Source organism: Hemitrygon akajei, chromosome 3 (genome assembly GCF_048418815.1).
Source record: "Hemitrygon akajei chromosome 3, sHemAka1.3, whole genome shotgun sequence".
NCBI lineage: Eukaryota > Metazoa > Chordata > Chondrichthyes > Myliobatiformes > Dasyatidae > Hemitrygon > Hemitrygon akajei.
Genome location: NC_133126.1, coordinates 101,959,725 through 101,976,637, shown reverse-complemented (window position 1 = coordinate 101,976,637; position 16,913 = coordinate 101,959,725). Strand labels below are relative to the sequence as shown.

General features: G+C 41.7%; 1 protein-coding gene across 8 annotated transcripts in view; it reads right to left on the bottom strand.

Annotated features, from left to right (window-relative positions):
- numb (NUMB endocytic adaptor protein) overlaps positions 1 to 16,913 on the bottom strand; it is a 251,647-nt gene that overhangs the window by 98,722 nt on the left and 136,012 nt on the right. For 7 of the 8 annotated variants that reach the window (XM_073040513.1, XM_073040514.1, XM_073040518.1 and 4 more), the window contains one exon: positions 8,543 to 8,617. In XM_073040513.1, coding sequence (XP_072896614.1) covers positions 8,543 to 8,617 — 75 coding nt within the window. Of the gene's footprint in view, positions 1 to 8,542; positions 8,618 to 9,452; positions 11,003 to 16,913 lie in introns of those variants that run through there. The other variant, XM_073040517.1, reaches the window with a different exon arrangement.

Below are 16,913 nucleotides of genomic sequence, written 5' to 3'. Positions count from 1 at the left end.
CTACTTCATTTCCCACAACTCTACCTATCTTAGTATCATCTGCACACTTAATAATCCAATTTACCACCCCATCATCCAGATAATTAATGTATATGATAAACAACATTGGACCCAGTACAGATCCCTGAGGCACACCTCCAACCTGACAAACAGTTATCCACCACTATTCTCTGGCATCTCCCATCCAGCCGCTGTTGAATCCATTTTACTACTTCAATATTAATACCTAACTAACCTTCCGTGCGTAACCTTGTCAAAGGCCTTACTGAAGTCCATACAGACAACATCCACTGCTTTACCCTCATCAACTTTCCTTGTAACCTCTTCAAAAAAAATTAAACATGACCTCCCGCCCACAAATCCATGCTGACTGTTCCTAATCACACCCTGTATATCCAGATAATTATATATACCATCTCTAAGAATACTTCCCATTAATTTACCCACCACTGATGTCAAACTGACATGCCTATAATTGCGAGGTTTACTCTTAGAACCCTTTTTAAACAATGGAACCACATGAGCAATATGCCAATCCTCCAGCACCATCCAAGTTTTTAATGACATTGGAAATATTTCTGTCAGAGCCCCTGCTATTTCTACACTAACCTCCCTCAAGATATTCAAGGGAATATCCTGTCAGGACCGGGAGATTTATCCACTTTTATATTCCTGAAAAGTGCCAGTACTTCCTCCTCTTTAATCGTCATAGTTTCCATAACTTCCCTACTCGTTTTCCTTACCTTACACAATTCAATATCTTTCTCCTTAGTGAATACCGATGAAAAGAAATCGTTCAAAATCTCCCCCATCTCTTTCGGCTCCACACATAGCTGTCCATGCTGATTCTCTAAGGGACCAATTTTACCCCTCACTATCCTTTTGCTGCTTTTCTAGTTTCTTTCTTAAGATTCTTCTTACATTCTTTATATTCCTTGAGCACCTCATTTACTCCATGCTGCCTATATTTATTGTAAATATCTCTCTTTTTCCTAACCAAGTTTCCAATATCCCTTTAAAACCATGGCTCTCTCAAACTTTTAACCTTTCTTTTCAACCTAACAGGAACATAAAGATTCTGTACCCTCAAAATTTCAACTTTTTAAATGACTGCCATTTCCCTATTACATCCTTCCCATAAAACAAATTGTCCCAATCCACTCCTTCTAAATCCTTTCGCATCTCCTCAAAGTTAGCCTTTCTCCAATCAAAAATCTCAACCCTGGGTCCAGTCCTATCCTTTTCCATAATTAGATTGAAACTAATGGCATTGTGATCACTGGACCCAAATTGCTCCCCAACACATACCTCCGTCACCTGACCTATTTCATTCCCTAACAGAAGATCCAACACTGCCCCTTCTCTAGTTGGTTCCTCTATGTATTGCTGCAAAACACTATCCTGCACACATTTTACAAACTCCAAACCATCCATCCCTTTTACAGTATGGGCTTCCCAGTCTGTGTGTGAAAAATTAAAATCTCCCACAATCACAAACCTGAGCTTACTACAAATATCTGCTATCTCCTTGTAAATTTGCTCTTCCAATTCTTGCTCCCCATTAGGTGGTCTACAATACACCCCTGTAAGTGTTACTACACCTTCCCCATTCCTCAATTCCATCCAAATAGTCTCCCTAGACGAGCCCTCTAATCTATCCTGCCAGAGCACCGCTGTAATATTTTCACTGACAAGCAATACAACACGTCCCCCTCTTGTCCCTTCGATTCTATCACACCTGAAGCAACAAAATCCAGGAATATTTAGTTGCCAATCACACCCCTCCTGCAACCATGTTTCACTAATAGCTACAACATCATATTTCCAGGTATCAATCCATGCTCTAAGCTCATCCACCTTTCTTACAATGCTCCTAGCATTAAAATAAATGCATTTAAGAAATTCTCCACCTCTTCCTCTGTTTATCTCTAACAGTCCAAAGAACTTTACTGTCTTTTTCTTCTTCCTTCTCCCATACATCTGTTCCTACACTCTGGTTCCCCTCCCCCCTCAAATCTAGTTTAAATCCACGGGAGCCTCTCTAGCAAACCTACCTGCAAGAATATTTGTCCCCCTCCAGTTCAGATGTAAACCGTCCCACCGGAACAGGTCCCACCTTCCCTGGAAAACTGCCCATTTATCTATAAATCTGAAGCCCTCCCTCCTGCACCATGTCTTCAGCCACGTGTTGATCTGCACTATCTTACTATTTCTAACGTGCACGTGGCACTGGTAGAAATCCTGAGATTGCTATCCTGGAGGTCCTGTCCTTTAACTTGGCACCTAGCTCCCTAAACTCACCTTTCAGGACCTCCTCACTCTTCTTACCCATGTCATTGGTCCCTACATGGACCATGACATCCGGCTGCTCACCCTCCCTCTTGAGAATACTGAGAATTCAATCCGAGATATCGCAGACCCTGGCACCAGGGAGACAACAGACCATTCGGGATTCTCGATCTCTTCCACAGAACCTCCTATCTGTCCCCCTAACTATCAAATCCCCTATCACTACTGCTCTCCTCTTTTCCCTCCTTCCCTTCTGAGCTGAGGGTCCAGTCTTGGTGCCAGAGACACAACCACTGCAACTTGTCCCTGGTAGGTTGTCTCCACCAACAGTATCCAAAACGGTATACTTATTGTTGATGGGAATGGCCACAGGGGTGCTCTGCTCTTCCTGTCTATTCCCCCTCCCTCTCCTGGCAGTCACCCAACTATCTGTCTCCTGACTCCTAGAGGTGACAATCTCCTTGAAACTCCTGTCTATTTCTGCCTCTGCCTCCTGAATGATCCGAAGTTCATCCAGCTCCAGCTCCCTAACACGGTTTGCCAGGAGCTGCAGCTGGATGCATCTTTTGTAGGTGTAGTCATCAGGGACAACAGTGCTCGCCCTGACTTCCCACATACTGCAAATGGAGCACTCAACTGCCCTAACTGCTGCCTCGATTACCTACTCCTAATCTAATTAGATTAATTAAAGGAGCTTACCCGTCCTGACCTCACCTGGAGTGAAGCTCGTACTCAGCCTCTGCTCGCTTTTTAAATTCCCCCGCTGATCTCAGAGGCCGACTTTCACGTGCTTGCGCAGTCCTGCCCCGTTCAAACCTTGTCTCTACCTGTCCTCGCCAAAGCTGTCCCACTCTGCCTCAGTCCAGTCCGACGATGGCTGCTGTATATGGCGGTCTTTCTTTTTAAACCTTTGGTGCGCTATGTCACACGCTTGCGCAGTCTAGCCTCTTTGCCGCGATCAGTTAAAAAAACAGCTTCTCTCCGAGCTTCTTTTACCTCATCCCTCTCCACCTCTTGCTGCGATTTAAATAACCGTTGAAACCTTCCTCTCCTTTTTAAACCTTTGGCACGTATGTCACGCACCTGCGCAGTCTAGCCTCTTTGCCACAATCAGTTAGAAAAAAACAGCTTCTCTCCAAGCTTCTTTTACCTCTTCCCTCTCTGCCTCTTGCTGCGATTCTCAAACTCATCTCTCCCATTTCACGCACATCTGCTCTCACCCCATCCGCCTGCCACCCCACTCGGGATAGGGTTCCCCTTGTCCTCACCTACCACCCCACCAGTCTCCAGGTCCAATGTATAATTCTCCATAACTTCCGCCACCTTCAACGGGATCCCACTACCAAGCACATCTTTCCCTCCCGCCTTTCTGCTTTCCGCAGGGATCACTCCCTACACGACTCCCTTGTCCATTATTCCTCCCCCAATCCTTTCCCACCGATCTCCCTCCTGGCACTTATCCTTGTAAACAGAACAAGTGCTACACCTGCCCTTACACTTCCTCCCTCACCACCATTCAGAGCCCAAGCCAGTCCTTCCAGCTGAGGTGACACTTCACCTGTGAGTCGGCTGGTGTGGTATACTGCGTCCGGTGCTCCCGGTGCGGCCTTTTATATATTGGTGAGACCCGACACGGACTGGGAGACTGTTTCACTGAACACCTACGCTCTGTCCGCCAGAGAAAGCAGGATCTCCCAGTGGCCACACATTTTAATTCCACGTCCCATTCCCATTCTGATATGTCTATCCATGGCCTCCTCTACTGTCAAAATTAAGCCACACTCAGGTTGGAGGAACAACACCTTATATTCCGTCTGGGTAGCCTCCAACCTGATCGCATGAACACTGATTTCTCTAACTTCCGTTAATGCCCCTCCTCCCCTTCTAACCCCATCCCTGATTTATTGCCCCCCTTCCTTTTTTTTCTCTCTCTGCCCATCACTCTTTGCCTGTTCTCCATCTCCCTCTGGTGCTCCCCTCCCCCTTTCTCTCTCTCGGCCTCCCATCCCATGATCCTTTCCCTTCTCCAGCTCTGTATCCCTTTTGCCAATCACCTTTCCGGCTCTTAGCTTCACCCCACCCCTCTTGTCTTCTCTTATCATTTCGTATTCCCCCCCCCCACTTTCAAATCTCTTACTATCTTTTCTTTGTTAGTCCTGACGTAGGGTCTCAGCCCGAAACGTTGACAGTGCTTCTTCCTATAGATGCTGCCTGGCCTGCTGTATTCCACCAGCATTTGGTGTGTCCCGCTGCTTAAATCTGTCTTTTTTTTAAACTCAGCCATTTCTTCTTGGAGTGACGGAGAGGTGACCTGAGAGGTGTATAAGATGATGACGGGCATTGATCGTGTGGATAGTCAGAGACCTTTTCCCATGTCTGAAATGGCTTGCACGAGAGGACACAGTTTTAAGGTGCTTGGAAGTAGGTACAGAGGAGATGTCAGAGGTAAGTTTTTTTTTATAAACAAAGAGTGTGGTGAATGTGTGGAATGGGCTCCTGGCGATGGTGGTGGAGACAGATATGATAGGTCTTCTAAGAGGCTCCTGGATAGGTACATGGAGCTTAGAAAAATAGAGGGCTATGGGTAATCCTAGGTAATTCCTAAAGTACGTACGTGTTTGGCACAGCTATGTGGATCAAAGGGCCTGTATTGTGTTGTAGGTTTTATATGTTTTTATGTTTCTAAATTCACCAGCTCTGTCAGGTTCCAAACCTCCTTTATCTGGCCATTTTGTCCTTCCTTGTTACTGGAACGAAAGTTCTGTACTTCATGCTGATTGTCTTTAAACACCCTCCACATGTAGTTGTGGAATTTCCCAAAAACAAATTTTCTCAGTTTATTTATTTATTGAAATGCAGCGGTGAACGGGCCCTTCCAGCCCTTTGAGAGTGCAACCCAGCAATCCCCCAATTTAATCCTAGACAACTCACGGGCAATTTACAATGCCCAATTAATCTACCAACTGGTATGTCTTGGGAACATAGAAGGAAACTGGGGCACCTGAAGGAAACACACGCCATTCAGGGGAGAACATACAAACTTCTTACAGGTAACTTTCCTTAGTTTCTAATACTCTCATAATTTTCCTTGCTCAAATTTATTACTCTCTTGCAATGTCTATACTTATGCTCATCTGTGTTCATCTTAAAACTTGAGTTGTGATCACTCAGGCAGTGTCCCACTGAAAGGTTAGTCACCTGGTTAGAGTCATGACCCAACACCAGAGCCCTCCTCTTGTTTAATTATCTACATATTCAAAGTACAAAGTAAATTTTATTATCAAAATACATACTACCCGAAGATTAATTTTTCTTGCGGGCATACTATCTACAGAATAGTAACTATAACAGGATCAATGAAAGTCCAGAGTGCAGAAGACAACAAACTGTAATTTCACATATAAATTAATAGCAATAACTATTGCGAACCTGTGATGAAGAATCCTTGAAATTGGTCAATTGGTGGAAACATTTCAATATTGGGGCAAGTGACGTTAAGCCGCTTTTGTTCAAAGCCTGATGGTTGAGGTGTAATAACTGTTCCTAAACCTGGTGGTGCAAGTCCTGAGGCTCTGATGGCAACAGTGAGAAGACAGCATGTCCTGCATGGTGGAGAATCCTGATAACGGATAGTGATTTCCTATGACAGTATTTCATGTAGATATGCTCAATGATAGGGAGCGCTTTACCCGTGATGGACTAGGCAGAATCCATTCCTTTTTGTCAGATTTTCATTCAAGGGCATTGGTGTTTCCATAGCAGGCTGTGACACAGCCAGTCAACGTACTCTCCTCTATACATCTAAGGAAGTTTGTCAAAGTTTTAGATGTCATGCTGAATCTCCATAAACTCCTAAGGAAGTAGAGGAATTTTCTTCATAATTGCACTTATTGCTGGGCCCAGGACAGGCCTTCTGAAATAGTAACAACCAAGAATTTAAAGTTGCTGATCCTCCGACTAGCACATGGACTTCTAGTTTCCCTCTCCTGAAGTCTATAAATCAGATAAATATTGATTGAAGAAGCCCCTCTGACAAATTCCACCCCATCTACATGTCTCTTGGTTTCGGCTCATAAGTATTAGGTACCAGTTTTTATTCAGCTGAAGTAATCTACAACAACCCTGTTGTTTTCACACCATTCCCTCATCTGCCTATGTACCTGTTTCTCCATGTCCCAACTGGGGAGGAGGAGGAGGAGGGTGTGAGAGTGTGTGAGAAAGTGTGTGAGAGAGTGTGAGTGTGTGTGAGAGTGTGTGGTTAGTGGAGGGGGGGCATGTGTAGCATATTCCCCTCAAATTCATTGTACTTTTCTTACTTTTGAGTTCCAGCCATATAGTCTCAGTCGATGAGCCCTCCATAACATCACACAAAAAGATGCTGTGGATAGGGATAGAGACATTGAGAGAGGGACGGAATGGCTGATACAAGTATCCAACTGTTAGCAATCAGAATGCTGAGATAGACAGGAGACCACTGACAAGTCTAGTTCTCATTAGAAATAGAAAAGATTCAAGAGACAAGGGGCAGTTGATATTACTGTTCTGAAAAGTGACTGCTTTGCTAACTCTTTTAGAAAACCAAGTAAGGCATAGGAAGCCACATATTTTTGCTGGAACAGGAGAAAATAACATTTAATATGAAAGAGGTTGTGCTGGTAGAGAGAATTAAGAGGAGAGAATTAAAATACAGCATACAAACAAGGGCTTGGAAGGATCACCTTTGCAGCCAGCTGAACATTATCACCTGTACAACAAAAGATTTTGAACAAGGTGGTAAAGGACTAAGAGAGTGACAGAGTTACAGTTTGAAGTTAGAGGTCCTCCATCAGGACCCACAGCCTGCAAAGCTGAATAGTTCCAACACTGTTTATTTTTAAATGTTAGCTTACTGGTATCTGTAGTTACTCTGATTTTCATGTATGAATTTGCATTGTCATCTACCCAGTGTTCAAGAATCATAATTTCACACAGCCTTTCCCTTGGTGATACGGTTGTGATGAAGTAACAGTATGAACAAGTCGGGACAAATATAGAATTGTAAAGGTAGGTGCTATAGCTATTTCAAAAGTATGCTGAAAGAATGCCATAGTGAGAAGTCTATGAATGAAAGAAATCATCCACAATTTTTCTGCCAATACTCAATAGTGTAAACCTCACTACCAGGAGACAGAAAGGAAAGTCAAGTTACTTAATATAGTTATTATAAGAGAAATGAAACTAATCATTTCTGGACTTGGTTCCATTAGTGGCATTTATAAACTATCAGTAAAGCAAACTACATTTTCAGGTTTAAATTGAATCAAAGGCAGAAGTTCACCACATTTTTAATGTAAAACAATTTTTATTCTCTGATCAATGGATCATCAAAATGTACTTATAACACAGTCTCATTACTTGTAGTGCCCCAAATCAAAACACTGCAGCTCATCATATATGAGCTGTGGCCTACTGCTAGATTCCTCATGGAGTTCAGAAGCAAAAAAACATTTTGCTGTGGTTCACCAGCATTCATGCTAGGAAATCCACTCAAGAATCCTACATTGGTTAGACATGGCATGGAACACTAGAATTACACTTGTGTCATTATGTTTATTTTGCATTTGTGGTAGTTATTATAACTTGTTATGTTTATCCTCTTTTTATAATGTACTGTGCAATTGCTACAGAAAGCGGATTTTCATGGCGTTTATACTGTTTATGTATGCTTATGACAACAAGGTTCCTTAAGGTTTCATAGCCGGGGGAAAATAGTGGGGATTTGCTCCCACTACCTGTTAAATGCTCCTAATGGAGTACATCTCAAATAGCCTCTGACAACCAAGTCCAGGTCCTGGCTTTCATGAGTGGCTTAACAATTTCTATTGACAGGAAAAGGGGCAAAGGCAGGTTACTGGCACTTTTAAATATTTTAAATATTTCTTAAATACTCCTAATTGTCTAGATACTCATAAGGTTTAGCCTCAGTTTGACTCAAGTAGAACTGAATCAAACTGGAATCAGCTGATTTAAATCAGAATTAAAGATGATTGACGGCATGGGGTTTGGGTAGAATGAGCAACACATTGCAGAAAACACAAGGCTAATTTGCTTTGTTTAATTTCCTCCACATTAAACAATCTGGAAATTAAAATTTAAAAAGCAATTAAAGATATTAAGAGTTAATGAAGGTTATCTCAAACTGGAAAGAAAAGCAATGCTGTGCAGAGGCTGTAGAATTCAAAAAGAAACAGACAAAAATAAACAATAAACTGACCTTTGTTTTCTCATCCACTACTCGCAGTCCATCCGCTGATACCCAGAGTACAGCCTTCACTGCCTTCTTTCCGGTCTTAAAAAGGAAAGAAAAGTAAAAATTTAGCCAAATCATTTCATTCAATCAGTGCTCTTGATGAGAAACAAGAAGACATTAGCAAGCAAGAACAGCAGCGAACAAGATCAGATTTCATGGACAGATAGAACACCACAGATTTAAGGCACTGAAATAGAACAGGAAAAATCACACCATTAAACACACAAAGATTTCTCACCCAATTCTTTAACCAAAATATATTTTAAAAACTGGAAGTTTCAGAACACTGACACTCAAGGAGTTACACCACTAACATGGCAGGCAGTTTTTCTCCTACTGGGGAAATAAAGCCATTTTAATTCCACACTCCCCATACACTCTTTGGTTAAATTAGATTTATGGTTAATTCTGCAATTTTAAAACATTAGGATTCATTTCTATTACCTGAGTAAGGAACATTACTCACCACCTGATAGCGGGGAACATGAATAAATGCATCTCCCAGGTTTCCTGTTGGCCCATTTCCATGGTGCACCTCCACAGACCACAGCCTCATACAGTGCTTACAAACCTTTTCTTCGAAGATTGTCAGAGACACAGGGCTCCCTATCCAGCTTGTGAAAATAGTGGAATCATTACAGAGATTGTTTTTTTTTTAAATCAAGAGCCAACAAATGTATTTTTCCATTCAATATTCCATATAAGCAAAAAAAAGTCAACAAAATGACAAAGAAGGGAGCCCTAGATCTACAGTAATGCTGCAGAGCATATTACAATTAGAGGTCAATGCCAAGAGAAAGGAGATGGAGTGATTAAATGTGATGCAATTACTGCAAGTGAGAAACAGTTCAGTTTCCTTGAGATGGGGACTGACCAATGTCATTTGGTGATGGAAGTAGGAAGTGAAGCCCTCTAGCTCCTTCAGTTTAGCAAGCAAGTCATTAAGAGACTTCTCCCAAAGGTTTCCTCATCTTCCTTATGCTATGTTCCATCCCACCACAAAGGTCTGGGGAATGCAATCAGCCACTGTTGAACCTGTCAAACCAAATTAATTTGAATAATTAAATTATCAAATCCTGGGAACATCTTCCAACTTGGGCTTTCCCTGTTAACTTAAAGCTGGAAGTCAGCAGGTTCTGAGCAATCAGTGCAACCACAGCCCACAGATTTCTGGATTTAAAAATTCATTAATTGCATCAGCAGGGTGAAAAACTAACTGCCCAACTATCACCTACTTTTATATATATGGATAGAAAAGATCAATAATGAGGCAAGTTTTAGCATGGCTGCAAAGAAGCTGGAAATTTGTTTTTGACTAACGCATTTGACACACTAGACAAATTTTATTTCACTATACCTTCAACATGGAGAAAATGATCAGAATGCCAGTCAAGTACTTTAGTATATTCTTATATTACTGAAGATCCCAGAGAATGTCTCATTAAAGGCTGAGACTTATTGAGTTAGGAGCCAATCAGCATGTCAAGTCTTGAAACCTCAAGAAGGCGGAGGTCACACACATTAATTGCTAGCCTCTTCTGTAGAATGGAACCAAATTGGTAAAATGGTCAGATTAGGAATCAAGAGGCAAAAAGTATAACAGGAATTAATCTGCAGAAATCACAATAAATTTTGGTCTTGTTGATAGAGGAGGAATATGGGTGAGGGGCCACAGGCCAGCTTACATGAGATGCAGCCGGTTTTGCCCACAGGGAGAAATTCTGATTGGCAAAAGGGAGGTCACAAGTTTTCCTGAAGGGCCAGGAATCAGTACATCATAATGGCATAGAAAGTGGTTCATTCCAACTCCCTTCAGAAAGCTCAGATTGACCGTCTGCAAGAACACAGTCATTTGCAAGAATTCCCTGTTCAAAGTTTTCCCTCACACCTTTCTCATGGTTTTGAATCTTCATAACCTAGTCCTCAAATTACCTACAAATGGATAAATAGAACAATTGCTTCCTTCCAAATGCACAGCATTAGTACCTCTTAAATCTCTTCTCACATTTTATTTTCACTGTTGTCTCAGTGCTGCAACAATTCCTGCATACACTTACCATGGGTCCATCTGTTCCTCCCAGTCCTTTATAATGATACTACTTGATTCTCCAGATGAAGGGTCTCGGTCTGAAACACTGGCTGTTTATTTCCCTCCATAGACACTGCCTGACCCGCTGAGTTCCTCCTGCATTTTGGGCTTGTTATTCTCTCTCCTGATTTTTCTGTCAATACACATTACTGCTGCATTACATTTCATTGACTTCTGTGTGTGTGCTCTCGTGGAAACCTATGTCTAAAAACCCAAAACTACAACCTCAGTTTTAACTATACCTGCAAATAAAGAACAGTCAGCTGAATTTAAAATTTAAATTTTATTATATATTGTGTAAAAGATAAAATATAAGGAAACCAAGAAACAATCTGCTGGGGAACTCAACAGATTAAATGGCATCTGTGGACTGATAACATTAACATTCCTTCCACCGATGGTGCACAACTCTGAATTCCTCCAGCAATTTTGTGTGTTGCTCCAGACTGCAGCATCTGCAGTCTCATATCTCCAACATTTATCATGACATCAATTTCTGCATTTAAATCAATATTTTTTCAGTGACCCTTTTACTCATTGGACCTCAAGTCCATGAGACCACGTTCTCTGTGAGATTGATCAAATACTATCAAGATCCAAGCAAATAATATTAACTACACCCCCTTCAACAACTGTGTCACCTCAATAATTTATCTTTATCCATATTGACACTTCATTATTAATTCAACTTCTCCAAGTCTGTTATCCTATGACTGTTGGTTCATAAATTTCCCTGGCTCAGACTAAATTGCCTGGAACAGAGCCTTATACTTTGCATTTATATTTAACTTCAGACCTTTAGTGCCTCCCTTGCTCTGGACAGGATTGAGTATATGACCATGAATCAGCTGAAATTCAAATAAATGTAAATATTCTGGAACCCAAAATAAATCCAGAGCCTTCCAGCCCAGCCCACCATGCCAAATATCAAGTACCCATCTATATTAATATCATTTACCACACTTGGCCATAGCTTGTTATGCCTTGGCAACTCACATGTTCATCCAGATGCAACGTAACGCTTAACTTTGACACTCTTCACCTCCACTCCCCCTCAGACAAATGTATTCCAGATTCCAACCACCGTCCCAGTGAAAAAAATCCCCAAATCTCCTCATCTCAAACATCTACCCTGTCATAGGAAAAGATACTTCATGGACAAATGTTTATTATTTATTTTTATTTACTCTAAGCCGATCATAATTTTATATATTTGTATCAGGTAGACCTCAACCTCTGTTCCAAGAAAACAAACTCAGCCTATCCAGTCTCTCCTCCTAGTGAATTGTTCTGCCTCCTCTCCAGTGAGCTGCATACGATACTCCAGCTATGGTCTAAACAGTATGTTATAGAAATCTATGGAAAGCATCTGTTAAAAGAGAACAAAAGATTGGTAGGTTTTTGCCCTGACACAAATAAACACTAATATTTTCCATACAATCTGTTCAAGCTGTTCATACCTCCATAGAGGTACCAACTAGAGAGGATGCAATATTAGATCTTCTATTAGGAAACGAGTTAGGACAGGTGACGGAAGTGTGTGTAGGGGAACACTTTGGTTCCAGTGATCATAACACCATTAGTTTCAACTTGATCATGGATAAAGATAGATCTGGTCCTCGGGTTGTGGTTCTAAACTGGAAAAAGGCCAAATTTGAAGAAATGAGAAAGGATCTAAAAAGCGTGGATTGGGACAGATTGTTCTCTGGCAAGGATGTCGTTGATAAGTGGGAGGCCTTCAAAGGAGAAATTTTGAGAGTGCAGAGTTTGTATGTTCCTGTCAGGATTAAAGGCAAAGTGAATAAGAATAAGGAACCTTGGTTCTCTAGGGATATTGGAACTCTGATAAAGAAGAAGAAAGAGGTGTATGACATGTATAGGAAACAGGGAGCAAATAAGGTACTTGAGGAGTATAAAAAGTGCAAAAAAAACAATTAAGAAAGAAATCAGGAGGGCTAAAAGACATGAGGTAGCTTTGGCAGTCAAGGTGAAGGATAATCCAAAGAGCTTCTACAGGTATATTAAGAGCAAAAGGATAGTAAGGGATAAAATTGGTCCTCTTTAAGATCAGAGTGGTCGGCTATGTATGGAACCAAGAGAAATGGGGGAGATCTTAAATGGGTTTTCTAAGGAAACTGGCATGGAGTCAATGGAAATAAGGCAAACAAGTAGCGAGGTCATGGAACCTATACAGATTGAAGAGGAGGAGACGCTTGCTATCTGGAGGCAAATCCGAGTAGATAAATCCCCAGGACCTGACAGGGTATTCCCTCGGACCTTGAAGGAGAATAGTGTTGAAATTGCAGGGGCCCTGGCAGATATATTTAAAATGTCAGTGTCTACGGGTGAAGTGCCGGAGGATTGGAGGATAGCTCATGTTGTTCCGTTGTTTAGAAAAGGCTCTAGAAGTAATCCGGGAAATTATAGGCCGATAAGTTTGACGTCGGTAGTAGGAAGGAGTACTAAGAGATAGGATCTACAAGTATTTGCATTCACAGGGACTTATTAGAGAGAGTCAACACAGCTTTGTGCGTGGTAGGTCATGTTTAACAAATTGATTAGAATTTTTTGAGGAGGTTACCAGAAAAGTGGATGAAGGGAAGGCAGTGGATGTTGTCTACATGGACTTCAGTAAGGCCTCTGACAAGGTCCCGCATGGGTGGTTAGTTAGGAAGATTCAGTTGCTAGGTATACATGGTGAGGTGGTAAATTGGATTAGACATTGGCTCAATGGGAGAAGCCAGAGAGTGGTAGTGGAGGATTGCTTCTCTGAGTGGAGGCCTGTGACTAGTGGTGTGCCACAAGGATCAGTGCTGGGTCCATTGTTATTTATTGTCTATATCAATGATCTGGATGATAAGGTGGTTAATTGGATCAGCAAATTTGCTGATGATACAAAGATTGGAGGTGTAGTGGACCATGAGGAAGGTTTTCAAAGCTTGCAGAGGGATCTGGACCAGCTGGAAAAATGGGCTAAAAAAATGGCAGATGGAGTTTAATACAGACAAGTGTGAGGTATTGCACTTTGGAAGGAAAAAACCAAGGTAGAACATACAAGGTAAATGGTAGGGCACTGAGGAGTGCAGTAGAACAGAGGGATCTAGGAATACAGATACAAAATTCCCTAAAAGTGGCGTCACAGGTAGATAGGGTAGTAAGGAGAGCTTTTGGTACATTGGCCTTTATAAATCAAAGTACTGAGTATAAGAGTTGGAATGTTATGGTGAGGTTGTATAAGGGATTGGTGAGGCCGAATTTGGAGTATTGTGTGCAGTTTTGGTCACCAAATTACAGGAAGGATATTAATAAGGTTGAAAGAGTGCAGAGAAGGTTTACAAGGATGTTGCCGGGACTTGAGAAACTGAGTTACAGAGAAAGGTTGAATAGGTTAGGACTTCATTCCCTGGAGTGCAGAAGAATGAGGGGAGACTTGATAGATGTATTTAAAATTATGATGGGTATAGATAGAGTGAATGCAAGCAGGCTTTTTCCACTGAGGCTAGGGGAGAAAAAAAAAACAGAGAACATAGGTTAAGGATGAAGGGGAGAAAGTTTAAAGGGAGCATTGGGGGTGGGGCTTCTTCACACAGAGAGTGGTGTGAGTGTGGAATGAGCTGCCAGATGAAATGGTAAATACGGGCTCATTTTTAACATTTAAGAAAAACTTGGACAGATATGTGAAAGGTGTATGGAGGGATATGGGCCAGGAGCACGTCAGTGGGACTAGGCAGAAAAATGGTTTGGCGCAGCCAAGAAGGGCCAAAAGGCTTGTTTCTGTGCTATAAAGTTCTATGGTTCTATATTCTCAAGAGAAGGAATTTCTACGATATGGCTTTTCAGAGCAGCTTGTGGTTGAGCCCATAGGAGAAAAAGCAATCTTGATTGGGTTTTGTGTAATGAACTAGATTTGATTGGGGAGTTAAGGTAAAAGAACCCTTAGAAGGTGCTGCTCCTCCTAAGGAGTTTGAGAGGGCAAGGCTAAAATCAGATTTATCAGTATTACAGTGGAATAAATGGAATTAGAGGCAGGAGCTGGCCAAAGTTGATTGGAAGGGGACACTATGAGGAATGACAACAGAACAGCAATGGCTGGAGTTTCTGGGAGTGGTTCCAAATGTGCAGGATAGATAGATCCCAAAGAAGAATAATTCTAAAAGGAGGATGAGGGAACTGTAACTGACAAGCCAAAGACAGCATAAAAGAAAAAGACAGGACATATAACGTATAAAAAATTACTGGGGAATTAGAGGATTGGAAAGCTTTAAAAAAACAAACATAAGGCAACTAGAAAAGCAAAGAGCAGAGAAAAGATGAAATATGAGGATAAAACAGGATACCCAAAGTAGCAATAGGGGACAAAAAATGGTGAAAATCTTATGCATTTTGTGTCAGTCTTCAATGTAGAAGACACCAGCAGTGTATCAGAAAATTAAGTGTTGGGGGCAGAAGTGAGTGGAGTTGGCATTACTAAGGAGAGATGCTTGGAATGCTGAAAGGTCTGAATGTAAATGTCACCTGGGCCAGATTGGCTACATCCAAGAGGTCTGAAGGAGGTTGCTGAAGAGGTTGTTGCGATATTAGTAGTGATCTTTCACAAATCACTAAATTCTCAAATGGTTCCACAGTACTGGTCAATTGCAAATGTCACTCCACAATTAAAGACCATAAGACATTGGAGCAGAATTAGGCCATTTGGCCTATCGAGGCTGCTCCATCTGGAGGGAGGGAGGCAAAAGAAAAGATATTAAAGCCACTTAACCTGGTTTCGGTGGTTGGGAAATTTTGGAGTCCATTATTAAGGATAAGGTTGCAGGGTACTTGGATGCACATGATAAAACAGACCAAAGTTTGCATTGTTTCCTTAAGGGTAAATCTTGCCTGACTAATCAATTGGAATTCTTTAACAGGCAAGATAATCCAAGGAGGGTCAGTAGATGTTGTTTCCTTGGATTTTCAGAAGGTGTTTGACAAGGAGTCGCACATGAGGCTCCTAAACAAGGTAAGCGCCCATGGAATTACAGGAATGAACGGATAGATGACTGGCTGACTGGTAGGAGAAAGAGAGTGGGAATAAAGGCCAGTATTGGGATCACTTCTTTTCACATTATATGTCAATGACTTGAATGATGGAAATGATGGCTTTATGGCCAAGAGTGCAAACAATACGAAGATAAGTGGATGGGCAGATAAGTTTGAGGATGCAGGGAGTCTGCAGAAAGACTTGGACAGACTAAGAGAAGGGGCAAAGTGGCAGATGGAATATAGTGCAGGGAAGTATATGTTCATGCACTTTAGTAGAAGAAATAAAGGTGTGGACTATTTTTTAAATGAGGAGAAAATTCAAAAAAATGCGAGGTGCAAGGAGTCTTGTGAGTCCTCGTGCAGGATTCCTGAAAGGTTAACTTGTAGGCTGAATTGGTGGTAAGGCTGGCAAACACAATTTTAACTTTCATTTCAGGTGAACTAGAATATAAAAGCAAAGCTGTAATGCTGAGGATTTATAAGGCATTGGTCAGACCAGCATTTGTTTTGTGAGCAGTTTTGAGCCCTTTATCCAAGAAAAGGTGCTGACATTGGAGATGGTCCAGAGGAGGCTCAAAAAAATTATTCCAGAATGAAAGGATTAACATATGAGGAATGCTTGATGGCTCTGGGCCTGTCTTATAATCGCTGGAGGTTAGAGGAATGGGGGGGGGGGGGGGGGGGAAGGAATCTCATTGAAGCTATCAAACATTGAAAGGCCTAGATAGAGTGGGTGTGAAGAGAATGTCTCCTATAGTGGGGGAATTTAGGACCAGCCGGCACAGCCTCAGAAAAAAAAGGATGTTCCTTTATATGAGAGATGAGGAGGCGTTTCTTCAGCTAGAGGGTTTTGAATCTGTGGAATTCATTGCCACAGATAGCTGTGCAGGCCAAGTCATTGGGTACATTTGAAGCAGAGGGTGATAGGTTTTTGATTATTAAGGGTCTCAAAGGTTATGGGGAGAAGCCAAGAGAATGGGGTTGAGAGCGATGATGAGCAGATTGAGCAATTGAGCAGACTTGATGGGTCAAATCGACTAATTCTGCTCCTCTGTCTTATGGTCTTACATTGCATTTGAGCACCAAGACAAGGGAAACATGGCCACCAACTACTAAAATTAAACAAGATCCCAACAGCTGAGAGAGATGATTTTATGTTTGATCTTAGCCCTTCAAGGAGCACCTGGAGTGCGCGCACACACACACACCAAGAATGAAGTTTAG